Source organism: Hypanus sabinus, chromosome 6 (assembly GCF_030144855.1).
Source record: "Hypanus sabinus isolate sHypSab1 chromosome 6, sHypSab1.hap1, whole genome shotgun sequence".
Taxonomy (NCBI): Eukaryota; Metazoa; Chordata; class Chondrichthyes; order Myliobatiformes; family Dasyatidae; genus Hypanus; species Hypanus sabinus.
Genome location: NC_082711.1, coordinates 161,723,910 through 161,741,312, shown reverse-complemented (window position 1 = coordinate 161,741,312; position 17,403 = coordinate 161,723,910). Strand labels below are relative to the sequence as shown.

The following is a 17,403-nucleotide window of genomic DNA, read 5'->3' as shown; positions in this document are numbered from 1 at the left end:
ATTGTTTATCAACAAGCAATATGATATTGCAATTTATTCTTAATTTCTACCCCCACCCTAGCAACAGAGTTATTGGGGGTCTGTGTTACCAGGTGGTGATGCAGTCATTCTGCACTGATCGCTTATGACACACTTGAATGTCAGGACCTGATACAACGCGCAAGTCAAATTCAGTCTCGATCTCAGCGTACTTTTGAACTAAACCACCTTGACACTATTCAAATTAAAGAGTATTCACTAACCGAGGAAACTTACCGGAAGGAAACATAGAAGTGTTCTCACACTGCTTAGCAACACCTAAATGTAAACGCTAACTTGCTCAGCGGTCGGAAAGACACTACTCATCTTAAGAAGGCACGTTCTGTACCTTCTATTCAATCGGTTTGGACGAGTTGACCAGATAGAAGTTATAAACCAGGTTAGGCTACTACGAAACGGAAAGAACACGTTTCATCTAAAGTATTTGAATTTTCTGACCAAGGCAAGAACTGGCGTGAAATTACTTTGCACGTTAAACGTTGAATTTCAGAGCATCATTGCCGTGTCCTCCTGCCAGGGACTTGATAAATTTCACTTAATGGAATTACAACATTACTTTGGTTAAAATCCCTATTTTTGGACAGAATGATCGTATTCTGGCACAGTCTGATTCTGGAGCAGTGAAGAAGGCAACTGCTTCACGCCTTGATTTTAACGCCATCACGGAGAACAAACGTGTAGTTGCAGAGGGCTTTCTGTATGATAGCTGTGAAATAATCCATGAGTTAAAGATTCTGAGCCTGAAAAAGATGGAGGAAGTGTCTGAGTGAACTCCCAAAGAAAGGTAAAGTTGTATAGTAAGAAACGAACACATCATATAATCAGTGGAATACAGACTCTTTGGCCAAACTCGGCCATGCCAACCAAGGTGACCAAATAAACTCGCTCTATTTATTTGCGTTAAACCGTTTCTACACATATACTTGTCCAAATGTCTTTCAAAATTGTTACTGTACCCTCCTCAGATACTTTTCTGGCAGCACATTCTTCCTGAGTAAAGAAATTGCCTCCGAGGTCCTTTTTAAAACTTTACCCTCTCACGTTGAACCTATGCCCTCTAGTCTTTGGTTTCCCAAGGAAAAAAGATTGTGTGCATTCTCTTTATCCCAACACCTCAAAATTTTATACACCTCTGTAAGATCACCCTCAGACACTCAGGTTCCAAAGAGTAAAGTCCTAACTTGCCTGCCTCTCCCTATAACTCAGGTCATGGGGTCCTGACAACATTCTAGTAAATCGTTTTTTTGTACTCGTCCCAGCTTAATAACATCTTTCCTATGACAGGATACCCAAAACTTACACAATATTTCAAGTGTGGCCTCATCAATGTCTAGTACAACTGCAACGTGATGTCCTAGCTCTGACTGATAAAGGACAGCATGCCAAAAGCTTCTTCACCACCTTGTCTATAATTCAAAGAAAAATATAAGGGAATTGTGGGTTTAGTATTCCTATATAATTGTATCATTACATGAAATGTTGAATGGGATGTAATTTCACATGATGATTCAAATAACATTAATGTTTAGATGTTAATCTTTTGCATGACCACTGCAAACAATACCCGAGACCAGCATTTTACTGTACTGCAACTCATCCCAGGAGGTGCATGTTATAATAACAACATTTATGTTTTTTTCAGCAAAGCCTTTGCTACTAATACTGAAAAAAGGATTAAGTACATTTTGAAACTTTATCAGATAAACCCAAAAATCAAAAGGTCATAAAAGATAAGAACAATTTTCAGAGTGCAGTGATGGATAATGAAGATCAAACTGAAAGTATTACTGAAGCAGGAAAGAAAAAGATTTTTTTTACTTCTGGAGGTGTAGCAGATGCAGAAGATGGCAATAAATTTCATTCATTTTCAAGGAGAAGTTCTTTAACGGGTTCAAGTACTGCCCCTGAAAAAGATGAAGCAGACAAGAACAAAATTCACTTGAGGAGAACTTCTTTAGTGGATGGAATAATTGATGATCTAACTGATAAAGATGGCAGTGGCAGTGATGCTTTAACAGATAGTGCTCTTCACGTAACTGGAGTGATTGCAAATGAAAATGACAGCAACAAATTTCATTTAGCATCAAAGGAGAGTGTTTCTCCTGCAGCTGAAGCTACCGACCATGTAACAGATGAAGAAGCCCGGAGCGAATTTCAGTTCTCATCAAAAAGGAGTACTTCCTTTCCAGCTGAAGTTACAGATCATGCATCAGTCACAGAAGCTAGGAAAAAATATCAGTCGGTATCAAATAGGAGCAGTTCTCTTGCACGTGGAATAATTGATCATGTGGCTGATGATGATGATGACATTGGCAAATTTAGTGAAGGTTCAGCAAGCAGCACTCCTAATGTAACTGCAATAGATAAAGCTGCAGCAGATAAAGATGACAGCAACAAGTTTCACAAAGCTTCAAAGAAGAGTGGTTTCCTTATGGCTGGAATAACTGATCGTGAACCCAATGAAGATAATAAAGAAGATTTTATTGAGCTATCAAAGTCAAGCATCCCTATTGACACTGATGCGATTACAAATAAAACACATGAAGAGCAGAGTAGAAGAGTGTCTTCTGAATCAAAGAGAAGTATTTCTTTTCCTGGAATAATTGATCGTGCTTCAGAAAAAGAGTTTAGTGATGCTGCCAAGCAATATATAAAGAGGAGTTACTCTTTAGAAAGTAGGGCAACTGCAGATGAAGATAGACATAGAGATTCTGAAGCTGAAGAAATAAATACCCCGATTTCAAATCCAATTTCATTAGATATTCCTGCCACTGGTAGAGAAAGAAACAAAATAAACTTTCATTTGTTAGGTTCTTCTAGTGAGCTACATGAACCTAAATCTCCAAGTACTAGACAAGCTAAACTTGAAACTAAAAGGACTTCTTTTCAGACTTCAGTAATTGAAGGCTTTTCAATAAGTGATGCAAAGGAAGATGATGAAGATGAAGGAGCAAAGGATCTTTGGAAGAAGATATTTGAACGCAAAGTGACAAAACAAGTGTTAAATATACAGCGACTAAAAGCCGTGCTTTTAGAGAAACGGAAACATGGAAAAGCTAATTTGGAAAAAAGGATCCCAATGGATTTGTTGACAAAAGAATGGTTCAGTGAAAATACAGTGACTGTGCAGACCCGTATATACCTTCTGGAAAAACTGTTACCTACTCTAATTCTCGGTCTAGAAAACCTATTGATTGAAGTAGAGAAAAAAAAATTAACCGTATTGGAGAGACCACACCCTTACTTTAACCCGATCAATTTCCTGGCACAGTTTCTGATGAGGAACAATCCTCGCCACTGCAAACTTCCAGAAGAAGATTCATATTTGCTTGGCTTACAACACGTGACACAAGAGCTGAAAATTCATGTTACTGATGTTAAAGATAACAGGCAGGATATTGTTTTTCAGATTTATAGTTTATTCTAGTTTATTAACCTGAAACTCATAAATAGGTTAATTCCAAACCCCTCCCCACATGGAGTTAAAGGTATGTCAATATTGGACCATTGGCTGTATTGTAACAGAGTAAAACTAGAGCTCCATTTTATCTAATGGTAATTAAAAGAAAGGCATAGGAGTAGAATTAGGCTATTTGGCCCATCGAGTCTGCTCTGCCATTCCATCTTGACTAATTTATTTTCCCGCTCAACCCCATTCTCCTGTTTTCTCCCCATAATATTTGACACTCTTAAGAGCCTATTAATCTCCACTTTAAATATACAAAATGATAGGCCTCCACAGCTGTCTGTGGCAATGAATTCCACAGATCTGCCATCCTCTGACTAAAGAAATTCCTCTCATCTCTGTTCCAAATAGATGCATTTCTACTCTGTGCCCCCTGGTCCTGAACTCCCTCACTACAGCAAACATCCTCTCCACATCCATTCTAACTAGGCCCTTTGTCAGAGGATTTATAAGAAATTGGGACTGATGACTGGGAAGATCCAGGGATAGAGTGACGGTTGAAAAAATATTTGAGGGCAGTTTGTGGGAAATGAAGTAATAATGAATAAATCTGTATAAGAAAGTGGAAGATCAGAGCCAGAACAACGATTAAAGAAGCAGCAGTTGTGGAAGTTCAGGGTAAACGATAGCGTTCTTGATTGTGAGATCACAAAGAGCACCCCTGTACCTGGATCCATAATCAGATAAGTTTCCATATTTTCCCATATGACAGCAATGGAGACCATTTTGGTTCATCTCAGAGTAATCTCATTGCCCCATTATCTGTAGCCTATCCTCATCGCAGCTCTATTAATTCTCTTTGGATTTTGCAATTCACCTACACACCAAGAGGCAATTTGAAGTAGCCTATTAACCTACCATATTATGTATCCTCAGGATGTGACATTGGCCTGGAGCACCCACTTGGCATGCAAATGCACACTCCACAATGACAGCAGCAGAGGTTTGGTTTGAATCCAGGTCACCAGACAGCTTTGGTGTATAAGTACACCAAAGTTTCCTGTCTGTAATTCTGGGGCCCAGGATGTTCCCTCTAAGGTGTACGCGTGTCCACGCATGCACATATTTTGCTACTAGCACACAAACGAATTTCAGCTGCACACAAAAGGTTGTCACCTTTTACCTCATTGGCACGTTAAGCATATTTCACATTCATACACGATCACATTTCCTGTTCTGGCTTCTGATGCGGACAGAGTTGACAACGTGGAGTTTGCAATGATTTGTGTGCTGATTTTAGAATTGTCTTATTCATACAGTTATTATTGAAGAGCTTATTCAGTGCACACATGCTGTTGTCACTGGGCAGAAAGTTACACAGTACAAGATTTTTGCATACACTGGTCATTATAAATTAGAGGGAACATAGCATGCAGTAACTAAAAGTATATGTAACAGTGCTCAATTTTTATCATCACTGCTTCAAATCCAATTGGAGTTCCAGTTCCAATAAGGTTGCTGGACATCAGAAAATTGCTTCCAATTTTAAATGTAATTTGTCAGTTACTTAAAGGCACAGATTAATTCATTCTACAATATCAACTCTAACTTGCCAATTTCTGTAAAACTCCACTAATTTGACACACTCAGGACTTTGGTAGCACCAAACTGACAGATTTTCTGGACCCTTGGACTATTTTCCTATTAACTTACTAACATATTAATAATTCACTTCTTTCCATGCTGGGCAACAGTGCCATAAATTTTCCAGTGAATATGCTAAAGTTAAAAGAAGCACAGGAACTAGAACCCTGATAGGTTTTAAGGATGTATGGCCACTGGGATGCTGGTAGATTTCAAGGCAGTGCAGGAACTGGGCTTCCAGTGAAATTTCAAGGCAGTGAAGGGATTAGGGTCCTGATGTGTCAAAGGGAGCAATAGAACCAGTGCTCTGGATTAAAATTAAATAAGATTTATTTTTCCTATATATTAAATAATATAGGAGAAACCAATACCTAAGATGTAGACTATCAAGGAAAGCTGAAAAAGAGAGTTCAACAAAAGAGAAAATATTTTTTAAAATGTGAAAATTAATAAAAGCATGTGGATAGTGAAAGAACAGTAGGATACTGAAAGAGAGACAAGAACTCATAATTAATACATTTCTCTATTATATTTTGAAAATTAACAAATATCCAGATGCCTAATATGTATTTCAGCTCAGTTTGAACAGAAGACACATTTTTGATTGTTGGAAGAGGCATAAAAATTCTATTTTAGCAAATATATTTTAAATTAAACTACTAAAAAGTTAGATATTAAAGTTAGTGAAGGCAACAACACATCAAATTATGGTTCCCAGAGCAAATGAGCTTGAGTTTGAGATGAGAATGTCAGATTGGGTACTGTACCTGTCCTCCATAAAGAAGGAAAAGATGAATTGGAAACTTCTTGGTCAGATTGTCTTGTCTTGGGTTCAGATAACATTAAATCCTTAAAATTTAGGGACTGTTAAAATTGGTTTTCATTTTGTAAATTTCAAAAACTGGGTATTTTAAAACATATATTTTCTTTTAAAATTATGTTATTTATATTAGAACATAAGTAAATCAAAAGGTAAAACCTAGCATAAGTAAATGAGAAAAATAAGCAAAATGTAAGATTATATTTAGAATATTGTTAAAAAATGAAAGAAAAATAATAAGGCTTGAATTGAGAGGGATAATAAGCTCTTATTGTTTGATAATAAATGCTTATGTTATGTTCATGGTTTATAACTAGAAGTCATTTTTATAAATGATGGAACAATCATTCAAATAGCATTTGAAGAAGAGATATTTTATGATCCAATCCAAAAGTTTAGGCAAGCTTTGGATTTATGAATACATCTTCATAGTTATTTACATCACAGTAAATGTATAACTATGATGCCTCTCTTTAAAAACATTGCTGTTTATTGCTATTATGTACTGAAATTTAGTATGTTTGGCGTTACTTGATGGAATGGAAATCTGTCATGGGAATTTAGAATTGTAGAATAAAGAGAAGAGAGGCTATGAACACTCAGCAAGTCAGGCAGCATCTGTGGAAAGAGGAACTATTAATATTTAAGGTCTGGGTCCTTCGTCATAGTGCTGACTTGAAGTGTTAACCATTTCTCTTTTTACTGATGCTACCTGACCTGCTGAGTGTTTCCAGTATTTCCTGTTTTCATCTCAGATTTCCAGCAGGTAGAATTTTTCTTTCATTTTCATCAAACTTGTAGAATTGTTGTTACCTGAAGTCTGCTGTAGCAAAATTAATGAAATGGTGACAATTATGATCAGTCTGGCAAAACAGGCTCTTTTTTTTTTTGCTGTTTTTGAGCTATTTGATTGGGACGATCAGTGCATACTTGGGTGCTTCAGTGAAGAATGGCTCTGTGGCCTGCAGTGGGCGAGCGGTCCGGCACTGAACTGAACTAAACTGAATACTACTGGACTCCTGGTTTAATGTTGACATTCTTTGTGTCATTCACTTGCTTTTTGCTGTTTGTGCAATTTTTTTTTTTTTATTGTGTGTTGGGTGTTTGATGTTTTCTTGAACGGGCTCCATGGTGTTTCCTTGCTTTGTGATTGCCTGCGGGAGGATGAATCTCAGAGTTGTATTCTGTATAAGTACTTTGATAATAAATGTACATTGAATCTTTGAAATTAGTTGGAGGAACACATTTTGCTGACAGTTTCCTCCAGCTGTGCAGTCAACACAGCTCTCTTTTTAAAAATAACTACAATCTTAAGTTTAGTTAAATAAGATGTAAACAAATGTACTGAAACATAATTACTACTGAACAATGTTTTGAATCCAAAAAACACATTTTAAATGTCTGGATTATCAAGCTCTTAGAATACAATTTAATTATTTTTAAGTCTTTTGATAATATTTCAATTTTTACTACTTTTCTCATGCGTATGAAGCAATTTTAGTTTTGCTTTTGTAACATGTCCACAAATAAAATTAATGGTTTTTACCTCCAGGGTTTGTTGAATTTAATCATTTTGATTAATGGATCCAGCCTGCTAGGTGGCATCACGATTGATCGAAACCACAAATCTCCTTTAGAATTTGGAAGACTGGAAAATTCTCATCACTTCCCCCCTTTCTCTCTCTCTCTCTCTCTCTCTCTCTCTCTCTCTCTCTCTCTCTCTCTCTCTCTCTCTCTCTCGCACACACACACACACACACACACACACACACACACACACACACACACACACATGTCACGTCACATTTTGCTTAGCTGGAAAGTTATTTTCAAGGCATGAATGAGCAACAGACCTTTAACTAGAAAGAAACCAAATATCATGGCCTTTAAATCATGTGTCTATTCTGATAATCCAACAGTGACTAAGCTTCAAGTTACTTCATTGGCTGTAGGCTACTTGCATTCATGAATGATAGAATATAAGTGCAAATTCTCTTTGTTCTGTCCTTCTCTCAAAGCACAATTTTGACTTTTGGATTCCACTGTGACCACCCCCAGGTGCACTTTGCCTGCTACTCAGCAAAATCCCTATCCCAATTAGTTCAGCATTCCTCCACTTTCTTCACTCCTGCCCTTGTCAATTTTTAACACTCACATATCAACATAGAATGTAAAGGTTCCCCAGATTCTCCACTACAGATCATTACTTAAACCCTTTTCCTAACTGACTGTTTGCATTGTGGCTTGGTATGGAGACACCAATGCCCTTGAATGGAAAATCCTACAATGAGTAGTAGATACGACAGTGCATCATGGGTAAAGCCCAACCCCCACTGAGCACACCTACATGGAATTCTCTCGCAGGAAAGCAGCATCCATCATCAGGGATCCCCACCACCCAGGCCGCGCTCTCTTCTCATTGCTGCCATCAGGACCCTCAGGACACACACCACCAGGTTCAGGAACAGTTAATAACCCCTCGACCATCAGACTCTTGAACCAGAGGGGTAACTTCACTCGCTCCATCACTGAACTGTTCCTACAACCTAAGGACTCACTTTCAGGAATTCTTCATCTCATGTTCTTGATACTTATTTCTTCTTTCTTTCTTTCTTTCTTTCTTTCTTTCTTTCTTTCTTTCTTTCTTTCTTTCTTTCTTTCTTTCTTTCTTTCTTTCTTTCTTTCTTTCTTTCTTTCTTTCTTTCTTTCTTTCTTTCTTTCTTTCTTTCTTTCTTTCTTTCTTTCTTCTTTTTTCATTCTTGAATTTGCACAATTTGTTGTCTTTTGCACATTGGTTGTCAATCATGATTCTACTGTGAATCAGATTCTACTGTGTTTCTTGTATTCACTGTGAATGCCCACAAGAAAATTATCTCAGGGATGTACATGATGACGTATGTGTACTCTGTTAATAAATTTATTTGAACTTTGAACTTCCACTCTGACTCATCCATTCAGCAATATACTTTATTACTAACCCCTTTATTACTAACAGTGAGAGTTTCTACTGAGCCACCTTCTTTCCTCTCATCCTTACCCCTTGTCTACCAGGTCAAACTGACATTATGGTATCAACAACTGACCATCTTACTTCCTTCTACATCCTTTCCATCTTCCCTGATGTTCTCTTAGAGCTCAATTTGCCTTTGAGAGCAACCTCATGCTAGCTGGATCCTATTCGCATAGATCTGATGACCACTCAGATTGTCTTTCTTACTCTCACTCTAGCTAATATCATAAAGGATTCCCTTACCTTGGGTATATCTTCATTAAATCTTTAATCCATACCCCTCAAAAAAACTTCAATCTGCACCGCTCCACTGAAACTCTGACCTTTCAAGTGAACTCCAACCCCTCCTTTCCTGTCCAAAGCCTTTGAAGTTGCTATTGCATTTCTATATCCCAGAAGATAAGGACATTATGGATGCCCTCTTCTGCAGTGTTTTTAATTAAGGGACATTCCCTTTAGCTGTGAATCCTTGTCTGCAATTTGGGAAAGGTGAGAGAGCAAAATTAATTTATTATAAACCAGTTAGTCTAACATCTGTTGTTAGGGATTACTGGAGTATATAACTAACAACAGTAACTTGGAACAGCACTTGGATAGGGCTTTTAAGATAATAATTAAGCCCAAAGAGACTTTACAGGAGTGTTACCAAATTAATAAAAGAAACTCAGTCATGGCAGTTATAGCAGAAATCAAGCAATATTTTTTAAGTTCATTCTCAAATCCAAGCACTGCTGGCAAAGCCAGCATTTATTTCCTATTTGCCCTTTGGATCCAAAACAGAGCAGCATACTTTCAAGATGGTGAAAGCTAGAAAGAGTGGCCTAAAGAGAAATTGGAGTCCACAAAAATTATTAAAATTGTCATGGGTAGATACAGTGAATAATCAAAAGGGTCTTTATATCTGGTAATGGGATAGAGATAATAGGAGATACATGGGCCAATTTTTTTACACAGGGAATGGTGGATAGCTAGAATGTGTTGTCTGCAGTGCTGGTAGAGGCAAATGTAATATAAGCATTCAAGAGGCTCTTGGATAGGCATATGAAGGATATAGATATTGTATAGGCAGAAGGAATTAGTTTAGTTAGGTAAATTATTACTAATTTAATTAGCTTAGCACAACGTTGTGGGCTGAAGGCCTGTTCCCGTGCTGTACTATATAAAGCCTTGGTTACATACACATGCAAAACAATGAATATTTTTAATCTTCACTTCCTAAGAATGAGAATGAAATGCTTTGATGTACATGAGCCAATTAAATCTAATCTCTTTAATCTCTCCTTTCAGAGAAAAGATTAAAGAGATTAGCTTTATTTGTCACATATATATGGAAACATGCAGTGAAATATATTGATTGCGTCAATGACCAGCACAGTCCGAGGATGTGCTGGGGGCAGCCTGCAAGTGTTGCCATGCTTACGGCGCCAGCATAGCGTGCCCACAACTTACTAACCCGAGCCCATATGTCTTTGGAATGTGGGAAGAAACTGGAGCCTTGAGGTCACAGGTAGAAGTTACAAGCTCTTTACAAACAGCAGCTGGAATTGAACCCTGATCGCTGGCACTAGCTGCTATGCTGTCAAAATTATACTTTGACTTCAAATGTCAGGTTATTGACAGATATTTCACAGATTGCATTGATATTTACTGTTACTCAGATGGTTAAAAGGAGTTTAGATTGAAGAGTTTGATTTATTAATGGGAATTAATCAGGTTCAAGGGAACTGTTTAAGATTACTCTAGGCACAATATGTTCTAACAATTCAGTTAAAATGACAGGCAGAGAAAGATGTATATTTCTTACTGTAGTAACTTGTCTTTAAGAATAACGCTCTAAGTGAAATGCAGGGGAAGAGGGTCTTGGGGTTCATGGTGCGGCATAGAAAGCGGCAACAACTATTGAGGAAACAGTTAATAAGAAAGACAGAGATTCAGACTTTATCATAGAGTGAAAAACAGGCCCCGTTCCAAAAAAAACTTATTTAGTCTCAGCTGGCGTATTGTATTTACTTCTGGTTGCCTCATTAGAGGAAGGATATAGAGACACTGGAGAGGATCCAGGGGAGATTTGCAAGAGTGATTCCAGAAATGAGGGGATACAGTTACAAGGATAGATTGGAAAAACAACGTATGTTTTATTTGGAAAAGAGAAGGCTGAGGGAAAATCTGATAAAATGATGACAGTCTGGCCACATTGGAGGTGGGAGGCTGGTGCCTTCAGTGGAGAGGTCACACACTAGAAGTCAAAGGTAAAAGGGGAGAAGCAAGAGGAAAAACTTTTTTACATATTGTATGATTGGAATCTGGAATGAACTGCCTCCACTGTAGCCTTCAAGAAGGAACTTGATCAAAAATAATGAGTAGCTCTGGGAGCTCCCAGTGCTACCTGATTGGCTGAATGGCCCCTTTCTGTGCTTTATGATACTGTAATTTTGAATCTGATTTCTTTACTCCCACAATACTATTGGATAAAGAGTTATAGGAATTAAACCTAACAATGACAAAGGACCAGTGACGTATTTCTACCTGGAGGGAAAATATTATATGCAAATTCAGAAGGTGGCGTTGTTATGTACCTGTTGCCCTTGTTCTTCTCAGTGGTAGAAGCCAAATGTTTGGGAGAAGCTGCTATTTTGGTGTGTCTAGGATATCATTGGGTTAGGGGATGGTGACGTTGGAGGGGTGACGGTGTTCAAGGTTATCCAATAGGAAGGTTTAGAATTTTGACATTTGAGCATCAAGCCTTCATTTGAATTATGCAGCAGCATCTTCACCCTAGGACAACTGAAAGAAACATCACAATGGACGGAGAGAATCAGAAAGAGGACACAAACATTCAGGAATCTTAGGGAAAGAATCTTAGCAATAAGACGCTGTCTCTCCGAAAACTGTTGACGGTGGGAAAGCTAGGTGTGCAGAAGCCAAGTCTTGTGCAGTGGCAGAAGAGGCAGTCAGCTACTAATTAATCCCTTCATGATTATTTTCTCTCAGAACATTTACCATTGTTGATTTGCTGTCTTCCATCAGGTCATTTCAATAGATTTGGAATTTTGAAGGCTTTTTATTGCACCAAATTTTTAAAAATCACACTGGGTTATCACATGGCTGTGACTTCAACATACTGATCATGTGCTCTTCCTTAACTGAAACTAGTGTGCTGGGCTCCACTCCCTTGTTTACTATTCTACCACTCCCCATTGGTGCCAGTTGAATTAAAAACTAGCTAAGAAATTATTATTACAAGTTTTCATTTGGAGGATTTTTTTTAAATTCCAAGCTTTCATTTGGAAGATACTTATCTGGAAATATTAACACTGACTTCTTTACACTACAGGCTTGCCTGCCTAAAGTTAGAAACAAAATGGAGGCGAAAGGAAAGAGAACAACAGGAAAGACTTTATGCAGCCAATCAAGCGCAAAGAAGAGAAAATCTACGAATGTATTTCAGAGACTGGATGCTGAGCACAAATGGAAATGTGCTGCTTAGTTTGGTAAAGTACTTAGCACAATCGTATTTACTAGCCGCAAGTTCCAATGAATCCAATCATAACCAAATACTCAATATTGTTTGATGTGAACCTTTCTTTATAAAATGGGATCATCAGGTACCACCATTTAAACATCACGTAATTAGGAACAAATTTTGCTCTACTTTTTCAGAAATAGGGAAATGCAAACCAAATTTTAAAATAGTACTGTCCATACATCATTCTTGGCATGCTGTATTCTGGCCTCGGCTCATCAAGGAAGTGTGAAAGGTGGACCTGATTCCTTCCCCAAGCTTCTACAGAGTAAAAGTTCTTTCCTACCCGCTCAAGTTAGAAAAATAAAGAATGCAAGTTAAGGGATGTGATTCTCTGACCTACTTTCTTAGCCAGGCCCTTGAGACTGAGGTTGTTTGGAGTCTCCGGTGTCTAATAAGGCCAATGTAGGAACCGCAGACTCTTCCGCAGATGAGGCAGGAGTTGCTCAACAGCGAGAGCATATGGGTTTGTGATGTGCTGTTCTTCTTCCGTCATCTGTGCTCGGCTTCTATGTGTTCCCGGCATATAGAAAATAGAGCATTACAGCACAGTGCAGGCTCTTCAGACCATGATGTTGTGCCAACTTTTTAAACTTCTCTAAGATCAATCTGACCCTTCACTTGTACATGGCCCTCCATTTTTCTTTCATCCATCTGCCTGTCCATATAGAACACAGAACATTACAGCTCAGTACAGGCTCTACAGCCCTAGATGTTGTGCCTTTTATTCTTCTCTAAAATCAAACTAACCTTTCCCCCTATATAGCCCTCCATTTTTCTATCATCCATATGCCTATCTTGGAGTTTCTCAAATGCCGCTAATGTATTTGCCGCTACCACCATCCTGGCAAGGTGTTCCACACACCAAACACTCTCTGTGTAAAGAACCTTCCTCTAACATCCCCCTGTACTTTCCTCCAAACACCTTAAAATCATGCCTGCTCATATTTGTCATTTCTGCCCTGTGAAAAAGTCTTTGGCTATCCATTTAATCTATGCCTCTTCTCATCCTGTACACCCTTATTAAATCACCTTTCATTCTCCTTCACTCCAATGAGAAAAGAATGAGCTCTCTCAATCTAATTTCAGACCCTTCATTCCAGGCAGCATACTGGTAAATCTCCTCTGCACTTTCCCAAATGCTCCCACATCCTCCCCAAAATGAGGCAACCAGAAATGAGCACAATATTTTAAGTGTGTTCTAACCAGTGCTTTATGTTCTCAGTGTGCTCAATAGCATCCCAAATGCTTCTGTTCTTTCTGAGTGGCCTTTAGCTGGGCATTCCCGGGAGTTAGCGGAGTTGCTGCAATTTTTTCAGTGGGTTTGAGAATATATTGCACCTTTTCCATTGACTGCCTGGTATTCTCTTCCCAAGATACAGCTCATAACAGAGAGTTTGTTTCTGGGTTCTGACCCACCTGCTGCTTTTGCATTGATCAACTCTACATTGAAATGTCTTCTTGTCATTTTCTTCACGCAGATGATATCACATCAATAATAATAATAATAATTGGATAAAACCAATTCAAGTTAACTTTTGAAACATTTTTGATTAGATAAGCCTTAATGGGTAAAATAAAATCTATCTGGGAACAAAGGAAAACTGATGTGAAGCTGCCAATGTGATAGACTGAAGCATTGTTGGAATTTTCAGGATCAGAGACAGGACCTCTGATCAAAGATACAGCATTGGGCACCCATGGCATGAGAGCACATCCACAATGCCCATCCCAACCACGAGACAACAAATTTCCATGGCTCAATACAAGAACATGAATTTTGCAACACTAGTGACTCCCATCTTAAGGCAAGAAGAGGCAGCATAAACTACAGACCTTCACATTTGAGAATGTAGAACCTGTGTCTTTTGAATGGGAATTCTGTGCTGATCTCTTTCAGAATACACTGGTCCACTTACATCCTCAAACTTACATCATGTTTGTATAGATTGGGGTTCTCCCTTGGCAAAAGAGGGCACGGTGAGGAGATATGACAAGTACGTAACATATTAAAAATTCTTGACATAGAAGAAAGAGAAAAAATGGCCGATGGGTTAAAGGCAAAAGAACGAAGATCAAAAGACAACAGGTGGCATTTTAGAATCTGCAGACTAATTCTGGAAAGGTGGGGGGGTTTCAATTAATGCATTCAAGAAGAAACTGGGATATTGAAAGGAGAATATTTTCAGGGCCATGGAGAGAAGTAGTGGAGTGGGACTAGCTCAAACTTATTTTGCATAATGTCAAGTTTTCTATCATTCTATGATCTCTTAAAAGGGCCTTACATTAAAATCCTGTTCATTCGAATACTCCAAAATATTAAATGCAGGTCCCAACTTAAGTCTTGATTTTTTTTGTACATAGCTGAGGAGTTTTAGTGTTATATATTTGGTTGTTGTTATTTTATGGCATCATCTTACTGCTTAAACAGGGTTTTTCCAAAAACATCTGAAATAAGACAAATTTAAAGATATGACTTAAACTGTGATTTCTCATATTTGCTTATCAAAATCTGCTTAATAGGGGTTCCAGTTAAATGTTTTTTAGACAATGAAAGCTACATTTGGTTAATGGCAAATGAGTGAGTGAATGACTAGAACTCAAATTCTAAAGGCTCATTCTATTTCCTTTGATTTTAAAGGGTTGAGACAAAACTAATAGATAACTAGAAGTAAATATAGGATTAAGAAAATGAAATTCAGAAAGATAATGACCAATTTTTATCTGCATTAAGCTTGGAAAATTTATGTATGCTTGTACTAAGAACAAAGGTTGAGAATTATTCACACTGTTGTCCAATGAAAAAGTTGGTCAACGTGTATTCCTGGTAATATGCATAGGCTAGTTTATCTTCAAAGAGAATTAACCTCAGCATACGGTCTTGAAAGAAGATAGCTGAAATGGCGACATAGTTGAATTCTGAATAGCGATCATTTGAAGGAGGCAACACTTGGGGCAGATTCTCACAGGTCTTGGTGGACAGTGGAGGGATCATGTTGTTAGCTCCTCAGAAGCAGTGGCTCCCCTCATTTTGGTAGACAGTCAGTGAGTCACAGGTTAATGAGACATTTCAAATCTATATGGCATGTAGGTAGCCATTGTGTGTACCAGGTGTTTGTGAGATTAACTTTAACTATGTAGATAACTCTCGAATTACATCAGAGCCAACATGTCATTTTTACCTAAGGCCTTAACAGGAGAATGGGGATAAATGCAGAAACTATAATAGACCACTTTTAGCTGGATGCTTAACCACACACAAAATGTGCACATGCTCATATCCATGATGAGGAACAGAGATATTCCATACACTCACGCAAGTCACTGGCCATCGCTGGATAAACATCTGCTCATTCAGTTGCTCAACAGTGTCACAGCCAATAAGTGTGTATTTTGGTTATAAACATTGCCGCATTAATCGGAGATCGGGATTTGGAACAAGATGGGATGAGCAAATGTGGTAAGAAAACAATAAATAGCTGCTAACCTTTCTATCTCCTTTCTAGGCTCAAAGTGTTTTGGTTTCCTTTTCGGAGGCTTTTGCAGATTATCTATTTGAAACATTTGAAGGTAAGATCACAGTCATGCTCCTATAAAAATAAATGGTCATTTCAATTTATTTTAATCCCTTTATAGGTCCTCTCTGATGAAAGCTGACTTTTGTTGAGAGCAAACTTGCAGAAGTCATTTTGCACTTTATCCACGTTATGCTTTGTAACTTCAAAACATTAAATTAATTGAAAGGAAAACACAGAACTGGGAGTAATGTGCCCTTAGTTTTGTTTTACTTGGAGTGAGGCAAGCAAGTGACATTAGCCATTCATGTACTTTTACACATAACCAGCAACAAATTAAATAAACAACCAAGAATGGTTAATCAAGCAATATATTTACAATATCACTCAAATATCATTGAGATATTAAATACACTACAATCTGCAATCAGTTTATCAGTACATGGCATGGAAGGCATGAAGGCTCCCATCTTGTTTTCGAACTAGATGACGTTCATTCATAATAAACATGAGAAGGTCTACAGATGTTGGAAATCCAAAGCAGCACACTCAAAATTCTGGAGGAACTCGGTAGGTCAGGCAGCATCAATGGAAATTAATAAACAGTTGACGTTTTGAGCTGAGACCCTTCTTCAGGACTGGAAAGGAAGGGGAAGACACCAGAATAAAAAGGTGGCGGGAGAGAAAGGAGGCTAGCTAGAAGGTGATAGGTGAAGCCAAGTGTGTGGGAATGGTTAAAGTCAGGAGAAGGAAGTTGATAGGAGAGAAGAGTGGACCATAGGGGAAATGGAAGCAGGACGGGAGGTAATAGGTAGGTAAGAAGAGGTAAAGGGCCAGAGTGGGGAATAGTAGAAGAGGGGAGGGAAAAAATTTACCAGAAGGAGAAACTGATATTTTTGCTATCCAGGCTACCCAGGCAGAATATAAGGAGTTTCTCCTTCACTTTCTCTTTTTCCTGCGATTACATTTAATTCCCTATTGAAATTTGCTAATGTCTGGGATACTTAGTTCAATGCAGGTAATGATCTGACCCACTACTAATGTGAGAAGCTATGTTCAAACAGGCTTCAGTTGTTCTTTTCACTACCTTGGATGATTTATGTATAAATTACATTTGTGGTGTTGTCTGAATCTACTTCCATCTGATGCTATTGCAAGCAGGTTTTTCATTGAAATGTACTTCACCATACTTGTGCAAGTAACATTAAATTCAATCTGACTTACCTTGGCAATACTCTTGAGAATTTGGCATTCAGCAACAATAAAAATTAAATGTATAGTTTAGACCTAAAGAAAATCTCAAACTTTCTGCAAAGTAGTAGTGTATTATATAAAAAAAACATTTGAACTTTTCCCCTTCCCGTATTAATTAACTCCCATCATTATTTAGTGCTGGCCCTGAGACATATAACCTGATCTTGACCCAGTGCTGCTGTTAACATGCTT

The 17,403-nt window shown here is 38.0% G+C and overlaps 1 protein-coding gene across 1 annotated transcript in view; it reads left to right on the top strand.

Moving 5' to 3' along the window:
* The first annotated feature begins 316 nt into the window (after positions 1-316).
* Positions 317-17,403, top strand: part of LOC132395208 (EF-hand calcium-binding domain-containing protein 5-like) — a 127,239-nt gene continuing 110,152 nt past the window's right edge. The window contains exons 1-3 of the mRNA XM_059971497.1: positions 317-823; positions 1,682-3,429; positions 15,949-16,012. Coding sequence (XP_059827480.1) covers positions 1,796-3,429; positions 15,949-16,012 — 1,698 coding nt within the window. The 5' untranslated portion in view covers positions 317-823; positions 1,682-1,795. The remainder of the gene's footprint in view (positions 824-1,681; positions 3,430-15,948; positions 16,013-17,403) is intronic.